The sequence below is a fragment of the Coptis chinensis genome, chromosome 1 (genome assembly GCF_015680905.1).
Source record: "Coptis chinensis isolate HL-2020 chromosome 1, ASM1568090v1, whole genome shotgun sequence".
Classification (NCBI taxonomy): domain Eukaryota; kingdom Viridiplantae; phylum Streptophyta; class Magnoliopsida; order Ranunculales; family Ranunculaceae; genus Coptis; species Coptis chinensis.
The window spans coordinates 30,021,351-30,037,965 of record NC_141456.1 but is presented as its reverse complement, the minus strand read 5'-3'; the positions used below and the strand labels follow the sequence as shown (position 1 = coordinate 30,037,965).

At 36.7% G+C, this 16,615-nt stretch overlaps 1 protein-coding gene across 1 annotated transcript in view; it reads left to right on the top strand.

The window, feature by feature from the left end:
* The window catches only part of ATM (Serine/Threonine-kinase ATM-like protein), a 73,427-nt gene that overhangs the window by 41,097 nt on the left and 15,715 nt on the right, over window positions 1-16,615 (top strand). Inside the window, exons 37-52 of the mRNA XM_086570884.1 lie at window positions 94-234; window positions 404-502; window positions 610-656; window positions 749-944; window positions 1,037-1,255; window positions 2,848-2,919; window positions 3,023-3,092; window positions 4,264-4,381; window positions 4,498-4,621; window positions 12,427-12,570; window positions 13,850-13,960; window positions 14,180-14,227; window positions 14,332-14,436; window positions 14,897-14,983; window positions 15,949-16,266; window positions 16,378-16,493. Coding sequence (XP_086427010.1) covers window positions 94-234; window positions 404-502; window positions 610-656; window positions 749-944; window positions 1,037-1,255; window positions 2,848-2,919; window positions 3,023-3,092; window positions 4,264-4,381; window positions 4,498-4,621; window positions 12,427-12,570; window positions 13,850-13,960; window positions 14,180-14,227; window positions 14,332-14,436; window positions 14,897-14,983; window positions 15,949-16,266; window positions 16,378-16,493 — 2,015 coding nt within the window. The remainder of the gene's footprint in view (window positions 1-93; window positions 235-403; window positions 503-609; window positions 657-748; window positions 945-1,036; window positions 1,256-2,847; window positions 2,920-3,022; window positions 3,093-4,263; window positions 4,382-4,497; window positions 4,622-12,426; window positions 12,571-13,849; window positions 13,961-14,179; window positions 14,228-14,331; window positions 14,437-14,896; window positions 14,984-15,948; window positions 16,267-16,377; window positions 16,494-16,615) is intronic.

Sequence of the window (16,615 nt, the reverse complement as noted above, 5' to 3'; positions counted from 1 at the left end):
TAATGCTTTTTGGCAGTTGTTTAATAATATATGTATCCCTATTTTTATCTAAGATACAAAACATTTCTGTTGTTGTGCTGTTCCTAAATGCAGTTCCTTGTATCAAAGTTGATTGCTTGTTGTATTCCTTCTGAAAGTACGGGTGAACTTTCTGGAGTCCCTCCCCCTCAAGTATTATCTTTGCTGCACCAGCTTACTGTTTCTTCTGATCCTTCTCTTTTTGATTATATCAGGGTATGATCTTGTTGATTTCCACGTGAAAGATTGATAGTTAAATCAGTGTTTTATATTGATGGGCAGTAGGCTCAACGTTTGAATGTTGTTAGTTTTTGTCGTGTTCTCTTTGACATCTCCATTTTCTTAAACTTGATACATTGATTGTCGTGATTGCTGCCTTTGACAGGAATTAGAGCCATTTCCTGAAATTAATTGCTTTGATGGAATACGGACATTTCATCAGGAACTTTGTAAGGCTTACTCCCCAAGAGATCATTTTTTGAAGGTAAACAGACTTGTACACTAAAAATCAGATGACTGACCTGCCTCATTTTTTTTTAGCTGCAAATTTTCTCAGTTTCTCCTAATCTGCTGTTTAAATTTCCTTTTTAGTTTGTTAGGAGAACATCTTATCTTCCTCAAAGATTGCTTCTGTGGAGGTTTGTACCTTTTAGTTTTTCATTTTACCTTTTCTGTTATCGTTAGCTTTGTTATTTTGATCATAATCATTATGTTTACTTTTTCATTGCAGCCTTCGAACAGTACACAGAAAGTTACTTATGGGAGAGATCATATTTCCTGAAAAGGATGTCAAAAATACAGTAGAGAAGTTCAATAGTTGGCGTTGTGAACCTGAAATCGTGTCTGCTGTCTGGACCTTAGTTGGCATGTGTAATTCAACTGATACAAACAATATTAGTGGATTGGTGTCTGACTTTATTTCTAGGGTATGGATGCAACATGTTTTTTCAACTTTAGATGTTTTGTCATATATCGCCATTATACACATCTTGGGTTGTGGACAATTCTTCTCTTTCAGGTAGGTATTGGTGATCCGCATTGTGTTGTCTTTCATTTGCCAGGAGAGGCTGGTCAAGTGTCTCCTTTGCAGGTGCTCGATCAAGGTAGTGATCAAGAAGTCAGTTTCAAGGATTCTGGCATGCCAGATGGACTTCTGATTACACTTATAAGAGTTTTAAAAAAGTATTTATTGGACGATTCTGTAAGCACAATTGATATGACATCACGAGCACTTCAGGTGGGTATCTATCATTGTTTTAATGAAATTTTCATTCAGTGTTCATTTAGTATCGTGTTGTAGATTTTGGCATGAGCTATGATGGTTACTTAAGTGTAAGATGGAATATCTTCCACTAGTAGTACCTCAAAGCTAGTCTTGGAATCATTCTTGATTTTTCTTCGACCATATGGACGATGGATTGGCTAAAAGTTTGACAAGGGACATACTTTGGTTCTCGTACAATATGAGTACGTATTTTGTTAGATCCTTTGTCAAGCTTGGCTTGGGCCATTCAGGCCTATGCCTGGCACTGGCATTGATATGCCAGAGGATGTGCTTGGCACAACTTCGCCTGAATGAACTGATCCCAATCTCAGCCTTATGTTTTTGAATTTCATCTTTTACTCTATGCATTATCTAAGAAAAATTAGGATGAAACGGTAAATCATTTTTACTATCTATTTACATTCAACATATTTATAAGTATTAATTAAGTTGGTCATATAGGTAAATTGCGTGGAAGTAAACAAGCTTTGTAGATTGGTAAACAGTTGGAGAATTGATTCTTGACATTTTAAGTGATGCAGGACCTAATATTATGCTATAGTTTTTTGTTACTGGGAACAAACGTCTCGACTCTTGTGCTGTATAGATGCCAATTGCCATGTAAACTCTTTCTAACACATAGGATTAGAGCTTCATTATGATTTATGTTTGTCATTTCTTCTTTGTTTGGTTGAAAGACTGAATATATTACTGTAAATACTCAATATTGAACATCTGTTTTAGTTGCATTTGTCCTTTTTCTTCGTTGTACTTTGGTCATTGGATCTGTCATCTATGGTTATGGTTATTTATAGTTGTTAGAGTTCTAGGTGGACTAGGGCCGAACTCCGATGGAGATGTTCCATAATGCTACTTTAGTTGTGTACGGGGCCCACTGGGGGTTTCGGGGGCAGCGCCCCCAACCCGAATATTTTATGCAGTTTTTATTATTTCCTGATTTTCATATATATATTGAAGTGATACAAGGCCAAACCTAATTAGGCCATATCCTCTTTTTCTCCAAACTTCGTCTCCATTAACATAAATACAATTTCACTATAGTATTGATACTTTCATTCACGCTACGTTTGGTATATAATATAGTAATGACAATATGAACACGCATTTTTTTAGCGTTTAAACTGTAGCAGGTCATCAATGAATAACTAAGTTATATTATATGTTAAACTTTAATAAATATCCATTCCTGCTCGGGTGTGGGAATTTGATTATATTAAAGGCTGGTGTATAACAATTATACTTTTATGAGGAGATTTGATCATTTGATGATAATGGTCCTTTACTCCGGGTCTTATACTCATTCTCTTTCCCACTAGATAAATATGGATGTACTCATGGATTACATTCGCACTTATCGTGAACCTAAGCTTGTAATATATGTTCCAGTCTTTTGCCATTCCCTTTGTAGGCAATGTACTCTGTAGTTGAACCAATCCCATGGAAAGACTTGTGTTGTGTTTTATAACTTTAGTATTATATACTGTTTATGCAGAATCTTATTGTTCTAAAGTCTAAACTGATGGGTTTTCTTCTACTGTAACAAGGGTATACTCTCAACTGAAAGGGGTCAAAGAGCTCTACTGTCGTTTGATTCTTATGAGAGGTCTCTAATTGAGGTAATTGAATTTGGTCCATAAGCATAAACTTGTACTGTGATGTGAGGTTCTTCCCATTTGGGCTAATTTGGAGTTTTGACCTTGTATTTTTTCACCGTCTCAGGTTCACTCAAAGGGTGTTAATATGGAGCTAGTTGAGAAGTTGTTATCACATTCTGAAAGGAAGTCTAATGGTAAGTCCCGTTTATTTTTTGTTGGTCCTCTTCTATAGTATTTGTTTATTTTTTTTCTGTGTACGTTTTGGTTTGTATTGTTAAAGCTTCTTATTGTTCGTTACCTCCAGCTTCATTACTTAGAATTCATACCCAATCTTTGGGCTGGCAAGACAAATCCTCTATTATCATTTCACTCCTTAAATGAAACAAAATGATTAATTAATTGATGTGAGCATTTGTTGAGAAATATCCACAAACAGTGAGTTCCATTGTCATTCGATTTAGGCTTTTTGGATAGTTTAGGTAGATAAGAAATCTAGAATTGTATTGATAATAGGAGAAGTTATGACTACACCGGACTCACTCTCCTTAAATATGGACAGAATACAATTGTAGCACGCTCCTACATATACTTTTTATTAAGTTTTTTTAGTACTGTTGAAAAGGTTTTTTTTTTTAATATCGAAACTCTTTTGAAGAATGCCAACATTTCAAAAGTATCATGACCCCGCTCTAGTGCTTAATGAAAGAGGGAATCTTCTTCTTCTTCTTCTTCTTTCATAGGAGAAGTGATCAACTGTTTTCAGGAGAGCATTGCGATTAACATTGAGGAGTTCCTATGTTCTTGGGATTTGGAAACCAAATTTAGAAGATTTTGGTCTTACATCTCTGGATTTATCATGTCATAATCATGATCTTGGGTGTGAAGGACGACCTTAGTACTTGTTAACAGAGCGCCATTGAATTGTCGTGAATTTGGCTTTACGGGTGCCCCAACCCAACTTAGTCCCATGGTACTTCTGAATTTTTGAATGGCCATATGCAGGTCTGTACATCAGATAATGCTACACCATCTCAAAAACGTACGTGCACAAGAGTGTTTTAAACAATGAAATTTGAAGAAAGGGATTTGTGAATAGTGTTTTGCGCAGGTTTAAAAAATTCACCTTTTTGGGAGAGACCTGAAGTAACGATCCAAAATTTTACTTTAAGCTTTTAGAAATGTTTTTCACGTATCATTGATTGTGCAAACAAGTGAATGTGTCATATGCTGACCTGTATGACTAGTTGACTGCATTCTCATCCTAGAAAACTTAACTAGGGTACCACTGTTAAAATTTTCTCATACCGACATTCATTGCATAGACGCTTCCCTTACATTTTTTGTGCCTTCTCACATCACTAGCAGTTGAAGCGACAGCAGTACATAATTCTTCTCTATGGATGACGCATGGGAAAACGTATGAGATGTGGATTTGTCGTCTCGTTTATTCACTTATTGATCATACCAATGATATCATTCTCAGGTTTTCCCATTTATATCCTAGTTCAAAATGTTATGTGAAATTTGCTATTCAAGTTTGTATAGGTGATTGACATTTGGTTCTTGAGTTTATCTGATTGTGTTGTACACCACATGCAGATTATGCCAAGATATAGTATTGCTTAAGGCAGAAGTAGCTGAGCTTTTGTTGTCAAACATCCTTGTTAATCTAGCAGGAAGGAAAGATCTAAGTGTTGATATTTGCAAATCAATATCATTACAGGTTTCAGTCATTACCATTCTTAAGCTCCATTATTTTCAATTGGTTCAGATCGCAACCTTTATTATTATATACTAGTGAATGCCCGTGCCAGTCAGCACTCTAGACACATTGCTTTTGAACAATACCCTAAGAGACCATCTCTATGGTAGCATTGCATTGGATCGATGATATAACCATTTTCAACAGTTTTATACTTCATAATAATTTCATACGCATACTCAAGTGAACTTAATTATTGTAATTCTATGCATTTCATTTCTCGCAAACCAACTCATTACACATATCTTTACACATTCATTAATTCAATACATATTAGAATGAGAATGAGGAAATAAAGGGAGAGTTTTCAATTAAGAGCATCATCATTTTTATTTTTTTTAAATAAAAAAATCCAGTAGAGTCTCTTTTGTATTTTCAACATTTCAAAAACCTAAATCCTGTCATAACCTGAAAATCGAACAATATAATTCTCATAGATCAACCATATCAAAATATATAACTTCATATTTATACATAACACAAATTACTTCTAAACCTAAAAGACAACTCATTAAACATTAAAGAAGACTTTGCATAAATTTTCACCTGGGGCTAATTCTAGTAACGAAAGGGAAAAATAAAATAAAATAAAATAAATACTCCACGCCCACTGATCGAATTTCTCATTTCTCTCATTCTCCCTTCTATGCATACTGTTTCACACCATTCTGCTACCATATGGATAAATGCGCCATGGAGCAATGACTGCAATCGTGTTGCTGAAAAATTCTGGCAATTTAACTTGGTACCTGCAAACAAACCACATACACATGATTTTTTTATACTTGATACATTTAGCATATTGTTTACAAAATAGATGGTTCTCAAAATGAAATAATCTCTATTCTTACTTTTAAGTATCCACGCTAAAAAAAAAAAAAAAAAAAAAAAAAATCATAAAAACTTACATAACATATATATGGATATAACATATTCTTTAATTTCTAAACCAATAAAAGTAATATTCTTTAATTTCTCACTCGCCTTTTCTCATTGGTATCGATGTTTTTAATGAAAAATTTCTGGATATACGACATTTGTGGTACAATTTCTTGCATTAGGTGGAAGAAAAACGGATATTCTTTTTGAAAAAGTACATCTGGACATGGCCACATAGAGTTGTCCATGACTGAAAACCAGTGTCCTCAAATCAATGCCAACATATTTCATTGACTGGCCTTGCGACTTATTAATTGTCATGGCATAAGCTAGTTGAACAGGGAATTGTCGCTTTGATAGTTTGAAAGGCAACTCCGAATTTGAGGGAGCCAGAGATATTCTTGGGATGAGTACCAGATTTCCAGCTTTCTCTCCAGTCAAAATTTTGGCTTGAAGGACTTTACTTGCACATTGAAGCACTATAAGACGTGTCCCACTCTGCAAAGGCCATCTTTAGGTGCTATGTTCCTGAAAGCAACATTATAGGGCATCCGTGTTTTAACTTGAGATTGAAAGGTGGTAAGCTGGAAGGGTTGAGGGAGTTCAGAAACTCAGTGGGATAGTGAGCCCCACTTGGATCATCAATATCATCTTCGATGATTTTATCTGCAGCCAAATACTCGAGTGCTTCACCAGGGAACAAATTCAGTGCAACATCATTAATTGCACTCACATCATTATTACGGGCAGCAAGAATAGTACGATCAATTAAGGAATTTGGAGACGGTGTGTCCATAACATCCAATTGGAGATAGACAGAGAAGATGAGTTTTTGGATATTGGTACACTTGCGTATTCCATTCGGCAATTGTACATATTCTTTGGGATTTGAACTAATCTAAATGAATCAAAGCAAAAAATGAATTCATTAGTTTTTAAAATAGTTCGTTTATATATGGAACTAATGAAGAAAAAATATTCTAATTAGAAGGCATTAGTAGCACACCTCCAACAAAAAATCGGCAAATTCGACATTCTTGGACTCCGCCATTTCAAGTCGCATGCTCTGTACCAAGTGCAAAACTTTTAAATAACTCTAAAGGAAATAGCGCCGTAGTGATGCACCAACAAATTGCTCTCTGGCCTAACGGTATAACAGAGGCAGTGTTTGTCGAAAATCACCACCAAGAACTGTAGTGATACCACCAAATATCTTTTTGTTTCCGCAAATATCTTGAAGTGTTCTATCCACAGCCTCAACACAGTATCTATGTTGCATGGAGACCTCGTCCCAAACAATTAGTTTTGTTTCTTTAAATAGGTCAGCAAAGTCGGAATGTTTAGCGAAGCCGCAAAAAGTGGTATCCATCATATCAATTGGAATCTTAAATGTGGAATGAGCAGTGCGTCCACCAGACAATAACAAATATGCAATTTCCGATGATGCCACCATGATGACAATAAGACCCATGCTGCGGCAGGCCTTTGTAATTGTATTATACAAAAAAGTTTTTCCTGTACCAGCTGCTCCATTCAAAAATAAAAGTTTGCCCTTGTCACTAAATATTGAATCAGTCACAGCAGTGTAAGCATGACTGATAGTCTATTAGGAGTTGCATTAGATCTTCGATTAGGAGGCACAACAGATGGAGAAGGAGTAGACCTTCGACTATGAGGCACAACAGATGGAGGAGTAGATCTTTGATTATGAAGCACAACAGATGGAGAAGGAGTAGATCTTCGATTAGGAGGCACATATACCAGATTAGGGGGCGTAGCATATCTTCGATGGGAAGGCACATATATTGGATTGGGAGGCATAATAGGATGTTGAAGTCGCGACTTAAGATATGCCCGTTAATATGTTGATATAGTTGTACTCGTAAATTACAAAGTGAGATACAAAGTGAAATCACATAATAGTATTTCATACTGTTGCAATCCGCTCTTTCACAGCCCAAATTCGCTCTTTCACCATGATTGCCTAGGAAGGAAATTATGCATAAAGTTAAATGGTATCATAACTGAAATGATGGTTTAATAAGGGGAGTCCTAAGAACAAAAGCGGGTGAAATATTATATATGGAATATTGGTTTAGGGGAATATCCTCCTGAACAAAAAATGGGATTTTAATTTCATCAGATGAGTGATTGTCAGCAAAACCACACCACTACAGTCCTTATTGTAAGCTATTGACTCCAATCCTCTCACTTGGAAGTAAAAAATAAAATTCAAATGCTGCCTAAAAAAATGGTGTTGACTAATAACATGAAGTAAAACAGTTTACCAAATTTATGTTTTTCTTTTTTCTATTCAGGTTTGATAAATAATTGACAAATATCTAACGAAAGCAGCACCAATATAAAGCAGTCCAAAGCAAAACACAAAACAGTATCGTAGTACAACATACACATAATATCAACACATTGATGCATAATGACAAATACTCTAACAAACTTGTAATATGTCACAAACGATAGGTAAACACAAAGCTTCAACACGTTGACAACATCTCTAACCACCATCCCCTCAAAAAACTCTCGAGCAGCCTCCATATCAAGTGAAATATCAGTAGCAGGATGGACATGTCAGACAACATTGAGTCATTGACTCTTTAAGACAGTCCACTTGTAAAGGGACCGTACAACATATAAAACAACATAGTGCAAGTAGATAAGTGTATCAAATACATGGACCGATATGCATGGAAATATGGAATAGTTGACAACTGTATCGATCTAGGAACCACGAAAGAGTCTGAGACAATCATCAACATGGTAATAAAGGAAATCACATATCGAATTCTATCCATTAGTATAGTAGACAATGGAGACATGGCATAGCAGGGATTTGATATAGTAAAATTATAATTTCTCTACTGAATATAGGAGAAGATGATGAAATCCTGGAGAAGAAGAGAGAAAAGACTATACTGCCTTAATCAGTTTCACATCAATATATAAGAAAATTGTAGGGTTTACATTATAGAAACATCCTAATAGATTCAACCCAACCTTAAAATGCCCTCGGGAAATGTCCCGAAGAACTCTAACAAATATTATTCATTCACTATCAATGGCCATATCCTTTACCTTTGACCAGACTTGAGGGATTTGTCTGAATGAGGTGTCAATCAGTAATACATACATCCTTCTAAACCATATTCAGTGGATGTTGATTGGATGCGTTTTCTGGAGTTTTGATTCTGTCTTAGAGTCGTGCAAGAAATATGTATAACAGGATTGCTATGCACTAATCTGATCCAAATCTCAACACCCATTCAACAACAACAAAAACAAAAAAACTGATGTTTTCAAATGCAAAGCATCATCATATCAATACATCAAGGAGAACGGACATAAATCAATTATTCAAGTCACATTCAAGTTATATTCATCACTTCACCAAAAAGAAGAAAGGATATCACTATTTCAGCAGTAAACAGTCAAATACTTATCTATTGAACTCGTTAAAAAAGTACACAGGAATGGCAGTACAAACTTGTGAAATCAAGCCAGCTACGAAGTACGAACCTAAGCCTGGTAATCACAACATCAAGCCTTCTTTACTGCCTTCTTTGCTCGACCACCTAGTAAATCTATTCACATCTAAATATATAACTAAAAATATGTGACCGATAAAATCAAAACCCTCTATCACTAATGATAAACTTTGTGAAGAAGAAAGGAATCGAGGGGTTTTTCTAAAGAGAAATTGTCAAGTTTTGGGTATCTAATTTAGCAAGTGGGAGCCGTATATATGCCTGTTGGAGAAGAAAGGAAACGAGGGGTTTTTCTAAAGAGAAATTGTTGGGTTTAATTTAACCACCAAGGTTTGGGTTTCTAATTTAGCAAGTGGGAGCCTTTCCTGTCGATGTCAATAATTAATCCGCACTCAACAATCGTTTGATCTTGGTCAAAATGATCTGGACCGTCGTTTGTGTGTTATTTTGTCTTTTAGTGAAAAAAAACCCTATCTTATTAGATAGATATATTAGTATTATTATTGTTATTTTAATTGGCAAGCCTATTTTTAAATGAGATTAGTAACTCGGATGATGGCAGGTTTGAACTCCAGACCTATCACCACCCAAAGGTTTTACTAACTAAGCTAGCTGGCTCCTGCAAATCTCTGCATTTTTCATGAAATGTCGACTTTTTATATGTTCTAGTAGACTGCTTTAGGCATATCCAATCAATCCTTTCATTACATTCTACTTTCGTCTCATATTGTTGTTACAGTATGTTTACAAGTCAAAAGCTCTTGTGGTATTTGTATAGATGAATAATATAGCTTAAGTTTGGGTTTTTACATTCACCAAAAGCTGGCTTCCATTGGGGTCAGGGATGCCATATTCTCTGGAAGATTTACCACAATCCTTTTTTGAAGTCCTTTGATGAGAAGGTCTTTTTACGGTACTTCCGGCGCAAGATATAGACATGTAGTAGGAAAAGTGGAGGGATCAGAAAAATGTAGAAGGGAAACAACAACTGTGGTGGAGATGGAAAGGTGGGTGGATGTGAGAGTGGAGAGGAAGAAGTGGCGCTGGTGGTGATCTCTTTGGAAGATGAATTGGAGAAGCTTAGAAGAGAAGAAATCAAAGAAGGGAAAAGAGAACTGGAGGATGAAGAGGAAAGACTTGTCAACTGTGGCACCAGATAGGGTGCAAAGGTAGCAGAGAATCAAGGAAAAATAAGAGCTCCGATTGAAAGCATAGAAAAGGAAAAAAGAGGCAAGGGGTAAAATAAAGGTTTGTAATGTAGGATTGTAAGGGTTTTGGTGAGTCAGAAGATGATATGAGATGGGGAAAAGCTGGACTTAGTGTTCTATAAATCTTGAATGAAGTGTGGGACGAGCTTAAAGACGGAGAAAAAGTTTTTTTTTGTTCAGATGGAGTTCGGGTATTTAGGATAGGTTATAGCCTTAGGAAGCACGGATACCGATATGCGACATGGATACGACACGACACGGATACGCAAACACGACATTTTTCAAAAATCATGGACACGTTTGAATAATATATATATAAATATTATATAATTGAGCATTTTTCACCAAATTCAAATTAAAATGACAATTCTACTTCATAAAATGACCAATTCAAACACATTAAGCAGCAACTTACATGTATAACTTGGATTCACTTCATCTTTCTTTTCTTGCATCTCTTCTTAACTTTTTTTTTTAAAGATTAAGCTCGGGTTAGGCAGACCTACACCTGTATTAATATAATATATCCTTACATTCATAGTACCACTCGCATCCTCGTTTATAAGCACGAGGATTTGCAAGTGAACCGTGGACAATACAACATCTTGGTGCAATTAAGCAACCATGCTAGTACTAACTATGTTGAAACCCCGTTAGGCAGGGCTCAAACTAGGTTCAAACATAGGGGACCAATAGCTGAAGAAAATCCCTTTAGCCCGGCTCAAGTCTACACTCTAGGCTAATAAACCGGCCCAACTAATCAGGCCAGAATCCAAACAGCCCGAGCCCAACCACACCAACCCGCTTGAGAAGTGGATCTGGATCAACAACCCACCACCTTCTTCTCTACCCGCCAGCAACAACTACCACCAACTTTGGCAGCATCTCTTTCCCAGCGCCACCAATCAACCAACCAGACCCTCCATGCAATGTTCTTTGCCCCACCTCCCGACAGATCCCCCAGCCCACCCTAGAAACCAACTACAGCAGCCAAGAATCCAACTCTCAATCCCAATTCAAACCAAACCCGTCCAGAGAGGTTGTATAGGTCATCTCCTACCACCGGTCACCTCCAGAGTTCCAACCAGCCGCGTCTTTGAGTCAAGTTCCGAGCTTTATCCAGCACATCTCTGCCATCCCAAGCTCACACACCCACTCCAAACCACAACACAGTCAAACCTCCATAGCAATCAAGAGTAGACCACACTACACAACCAGTCGGCCTTGTCTTGTTTGGATTCGGAGACAATCCCTTCTTCTCGCCGCCTGAGGATCGGTCTTCTAGAGTTATACCGATCAAACCGCCAAAAGAAGGAGCCGAGACAAATCAGGGGGCCGAAATCACTTCTAGGTGGCAAGGGATCTAAGGGAGATCCAAGAGAGATCCCGAAACACCTCTCACCAGACCCCCGAACTCATACTAACCAAACCTAGACCAGAGCATTGAAGATATCTCTATAACACCAGTTTGATTTCTGGTTAGGTTTCAATTCGAAACCCTAAGAGAGAGTGAGAACCAGCCGCCATGAGAGAAAGGGGCCATCTCTTCTTAACTAGGATTTCATTTCACTTGTTTTTTTTTGTTGAAGTTCCAAAAAATTTTATTGTATGTGTGAGATTACTGTCCCCCGCGTATCCCCCGCGTGTTGGAAATTAAAAAATTAATTATAAAATCGGATACTCCAAATCGCGTATCCGACACGTATCGGACGCGTATCCGTGTCGGACACGGATACTTCACCCTTAGGGACGTATCGATGCTTCATAGGGTAGAGCGGGAGAGAGGTGGTGGTTGGAGGCAGATTTTGGTGTTTACATTGGGCCGGTTGTTTGTCTTGGGTGGAATTGGCTTAAGTTAAATTTTGTTTGGTTCATTCTTAGTGGTTATATTTGTGTGTGGTTCTTGCCTTTCTGTTTTGAGCGCCGGGGGTGCATCTGCTATCTGAGATTTTGTGTCTTATTATTCAATTGGCTACTTATTCAAGTATTGGTATAATCGGATTTTGAATTCCTCATTTTTTTTTATTTTGATTTTACGAAAAGGATAAATTAACTTTTTCCTACCCATAAACGAAAAGAAAAAGTTATACCATTTCCTACAGTTGAGGAAAACTAAACCGTTTTGCTGCATTTGCATAAAGAAATAGTGGAAGTTATATGTTTGGTTGATGTGCAGGCTCAGGAATATATTTTTAATGAGTCCAATGAGTTGATAAAGTCAGTCCAGATTATGCTGAATGCACTTAATGAACTTCGATCGTATCATGTTATGGAGAGAGCGACCACTTCTTCAACACCCGTCAAGCGAGAAAGTTCAAAGGTGCTTTTCTTGTACACAAACTTTCCAAATATGAGAATTGTGAATCCTTTTCTCCTTAATGCCTAGTCTCACTAGTACCGTTCAAATTGAATCGTTAAAGTATATATATTTTGCAGACAACACTTTTTATATTTATATATGGTACCCTGATGCCTCTACTTGCCTACTTGGCCATCGTAGACATGTCGAATATGATAGGATATGGTTATCGAAAATAATAATAATAATAATTCGATAGGATACCAATATTTATCGGATACTGGTGGGATTCTTATCCCTTTCCAGAAAAAGGAAAAGGAGGAAAAAGAAGAGAAATTGAATAAAAGCATGGACTAGACTCATTGACTCTTTTCAGTCCATTGTAAAATGTTTAAATCCAATTGAATGCGACAACTTATCATTCGCCCATTATTAGAGACATGTATACACTGGTCTTGTTGAAAAGACTACAAATAAAATAGATACCCCTACCCGTATCTGTATCCTAATATTTCTATAAAGTTACGTGTCATATCCGGTATCGTTGTCGATCAATTGTATTAATTCAGTCAATCTAAGTTGATGCCTTAAACCACCACCCCAATTTGTGGCTTGCCCTCTTAGCCAGTAATAATTGATGGAAATATTAACTTAATCAATGTGATACAAAAGAACAGCGACTTTGTTAGGTTATGTTGAAAGAACACGATTGGTGATTACATTGTTGTATATGAACTCTCTATCAATCGCTATATTTTTATTTGTTTAACTCTTATGTTGTTTTTCCAAGCACTTAAGCTTATTGAATAAAAATGCATGATGCAGAAACTCAATCATACTAGGGAGGGTCACCGATTACCATATTTCTCTTACGCAATTCTCATGAACTTGCATTATGATTTCATTTCTCCAGGGTATGTTTTGACCAGTTTATCGTTTAAAACTTAAAATAAAGAAACTAATTTTTATCGATAAAAGAAAAGTTCTAGAATGAAATAAACGCACTTTCAAATTGCGAATATGAATTTTGGTAAGAGAAGTAACGAGAAACTCCAAGAGTGAAAAAGTTAACATCCACAATGGATTTCTAATAAATTGTTCCAATGGTGCAAATTGTATCTTAATTGTGATACACAACTGGAGAGAATATCACCTTTAGAAATGAAGTCTTACTCAGTCGCATGGCTTATTCCTGGGAAGCTCTTAATCCCTGGTGCTGTTCATGTGATTTTCAGTAGCAGACTGAATGGGTGCAATATCCTCATGAAGTATTTAACCAATGTATGATTTATCTATGCAGTATGACAAGTCTTCGAGTTACAGCTCTAGGTCTCGTTGCACATTAAAAAAGTCAATAAATCTTTCAGCTATGTCGAGTGCAGCATTGCTTTCCACTTTCTCATGGGAAAAGGTAAGGCTTCTCATAGCTATTTTTTCATTCACAACTTGGATTCACTCTTTTTGATTTTGCTGTTGGGTACCTGACACAATGATTTATTTCATTAACAGCAATTTCATAAAATTAGATTTCATTTCTTGATTTGTTCTTTGGAACCCGATATTCATAATTTCATCTTACATCTGAAATTATTTGGCATTGGTCCCCTTCTAATAAGTTGATATTGTCAAGGTCTATTGGCTTTCGATTGATTACCTTCAGGTTGCAAAATCAGCAATTGTGAGTATTCAACTGTCTCTTGGCACTTGTATGCCTGATCTTTTTTACTTATCTGTGATTGGTTATTTAAACCTTTCCTTAATGAAGATGTCTCCTCTTGGCAGCAATGTGGCTCGTACTTCACCTCTGTCATGTACGTTGAGCATTGGTGTGAAGAGCAATTTAACAGCCTCACCTTAGGAAGCCCTGATTTTTCGTCTCTTGAAGTGGTGAGAATAGAGTAATAGACACATTTATAAACTGGGAGGGTTAGGTGTATTTCCCTATTTGCACTTCAGTAGCGTCTTCCACGTTCAAAGATGGACCTACAACATGGATTACAAGTTGATCTCATTTGGATGTCTAACGTTGCCTAAAGTTGTCGTAAAATTTAGAATTGGCCTAACAATCCAGTCATTGTGACATACTTTTAAAGAGGTTAGACAGGTCCAGATTAGCTTATTTTTTCGGAGATGATCTCCTTGATGGGCAGGGCGTCTCCACAAACATTCTGCCCTTAATTCATGGTGTAGGTCCAGCTTTGGAAGTGGTTTACAGTAAAGCAGTACAAGCTGTAATGGATTTTTCGATTCTATTAGTGAAAACTGCAAGATCTCTTCGTCTTGTGTTATTTGTAATATTCTTTACTTTGAAATGCTCTTTCCTCTGACCGTTATATTTATTTTCCAGCTTTTACCTCACATTGAGATACTGGTGTCAGCTGTTACACGGATCAATGAACCTGACAGCCTGTATGGAATTATCCATTCCCACAAGGTGAATCAAAGAAATCAGAAACCCTTTATTTACTTGGTACCTTTGAAATGTTTGAGACTATTATATAAGGAACAAATGATATCTGCTTACACCATCAATTATCAACTGATCTTAATTGATAGTGAGCATACAGAACATTTTTTTTTAATCGGTAAAGTATAGTTATATATATATCCAAAGCATAAAGAAATAGGATGAGATATCCTATAGTACAAGTTACAAAGGAAAGAAAAAACAAGACTAAAGACAAAAACAACATTTCTCCCATGAGCACGTTATAGTCTCCCATCTGTAAACGAAAGTCTCGAATGGAATGTGACGAAACTGATCATGCACTTTTGACCAGAAAAACAAAAGCGCTTTGATGGCCAAAATCACTTTCCCATAGACAACGGCGTGTCTTCAAAATGTCTGTTATGCCTCTCCAACCATATACCCTACAAAATCGCAAAAGGGAGCATATTCGGATAGTGTTTTTGATAAATTGGTTTTATCCACATTGCATCTAAAAGACATCTTTGAAGGTTGGCCCAAGGTCTTGGATTCGATTCTCAATTTCCCCGGAATAAAGGGATTCAAGGGATTATCAATTACTACGGAATAAAGTTCTAGCTATTTAAAAGAAAGAGTTGGCAATTGGGCTTAAAAGTAGTGTTTTTTATTTTTTGATCGATACAGCATTCTATTGATATACGGAAACTACATCAATGCTTGAAATGTAACCAAGGCTAGTTTGTAGGAGCAAAGTGCCGTTCCCCATACGACCATGACACCTTAACTGCACATACATCAATAGTAAACAATAGCAAAAATGGCAAGACAGAAAAAAGATAGAAGCTAAAAACCAGCACCAACCTTCCTCCATATTCACCCTGACTACCATCGTCCATCTTCAACCAATCTTATAAATTATTTTTTTGTTCTGGTGAGCATACTTCTGATCCTATAAGTCTCATATTTTGCAGTTAACTTCTCAAATCATTACTTATGAACACGAGGGGAACTGGAGCAAGGCTCTTGAGTATTATGATCTACAAGTAAGAGCAGAACATGGGGTACAAACAGATGGATGCCTGGTCAACTTGTCACAGGGAAAATTACAGGAAGCCCATCAAGTATCTCTTTTGCAACCAATAGATGAGATGAGGCACTGGAAATCATACAAAGGGCTTATGAGATCCTTACAGCAAACTGGTTGCACTCATTTGCTGGATTTGTATTGCCAAGGATTAACATCTCAAAAAGGCCAGTTTCATCATGATCTTGAATTTACTGAATTACAGGTTCGTATTAGTTTCCTATGAAAAGTATTCTTTCTCTTAATCCATATGATTGTTTTGGATCTAGGGATATGTTCACGATTTACCTGCATTTCCACCTTCTATCATTTGCAGTATGAAGCTGCTTGGCGTGCCGGCAACTGGGACTTCTCTTTACTCTGTGGGGAAGTGGATTCTCCACCTTCCAGAGGACACATACATAACAATCGTTTTAACGAAAAGTTGCATGGGTAACATCTTAAGTCTCTAGGATTTTCAATTAAGACTGTGATAATGCACATCTAAAGAAAATGGTGCAGTTCTGAACATGATTGATTGACTCTGTACTTGTGATTGTCCAACTTATTGTAAA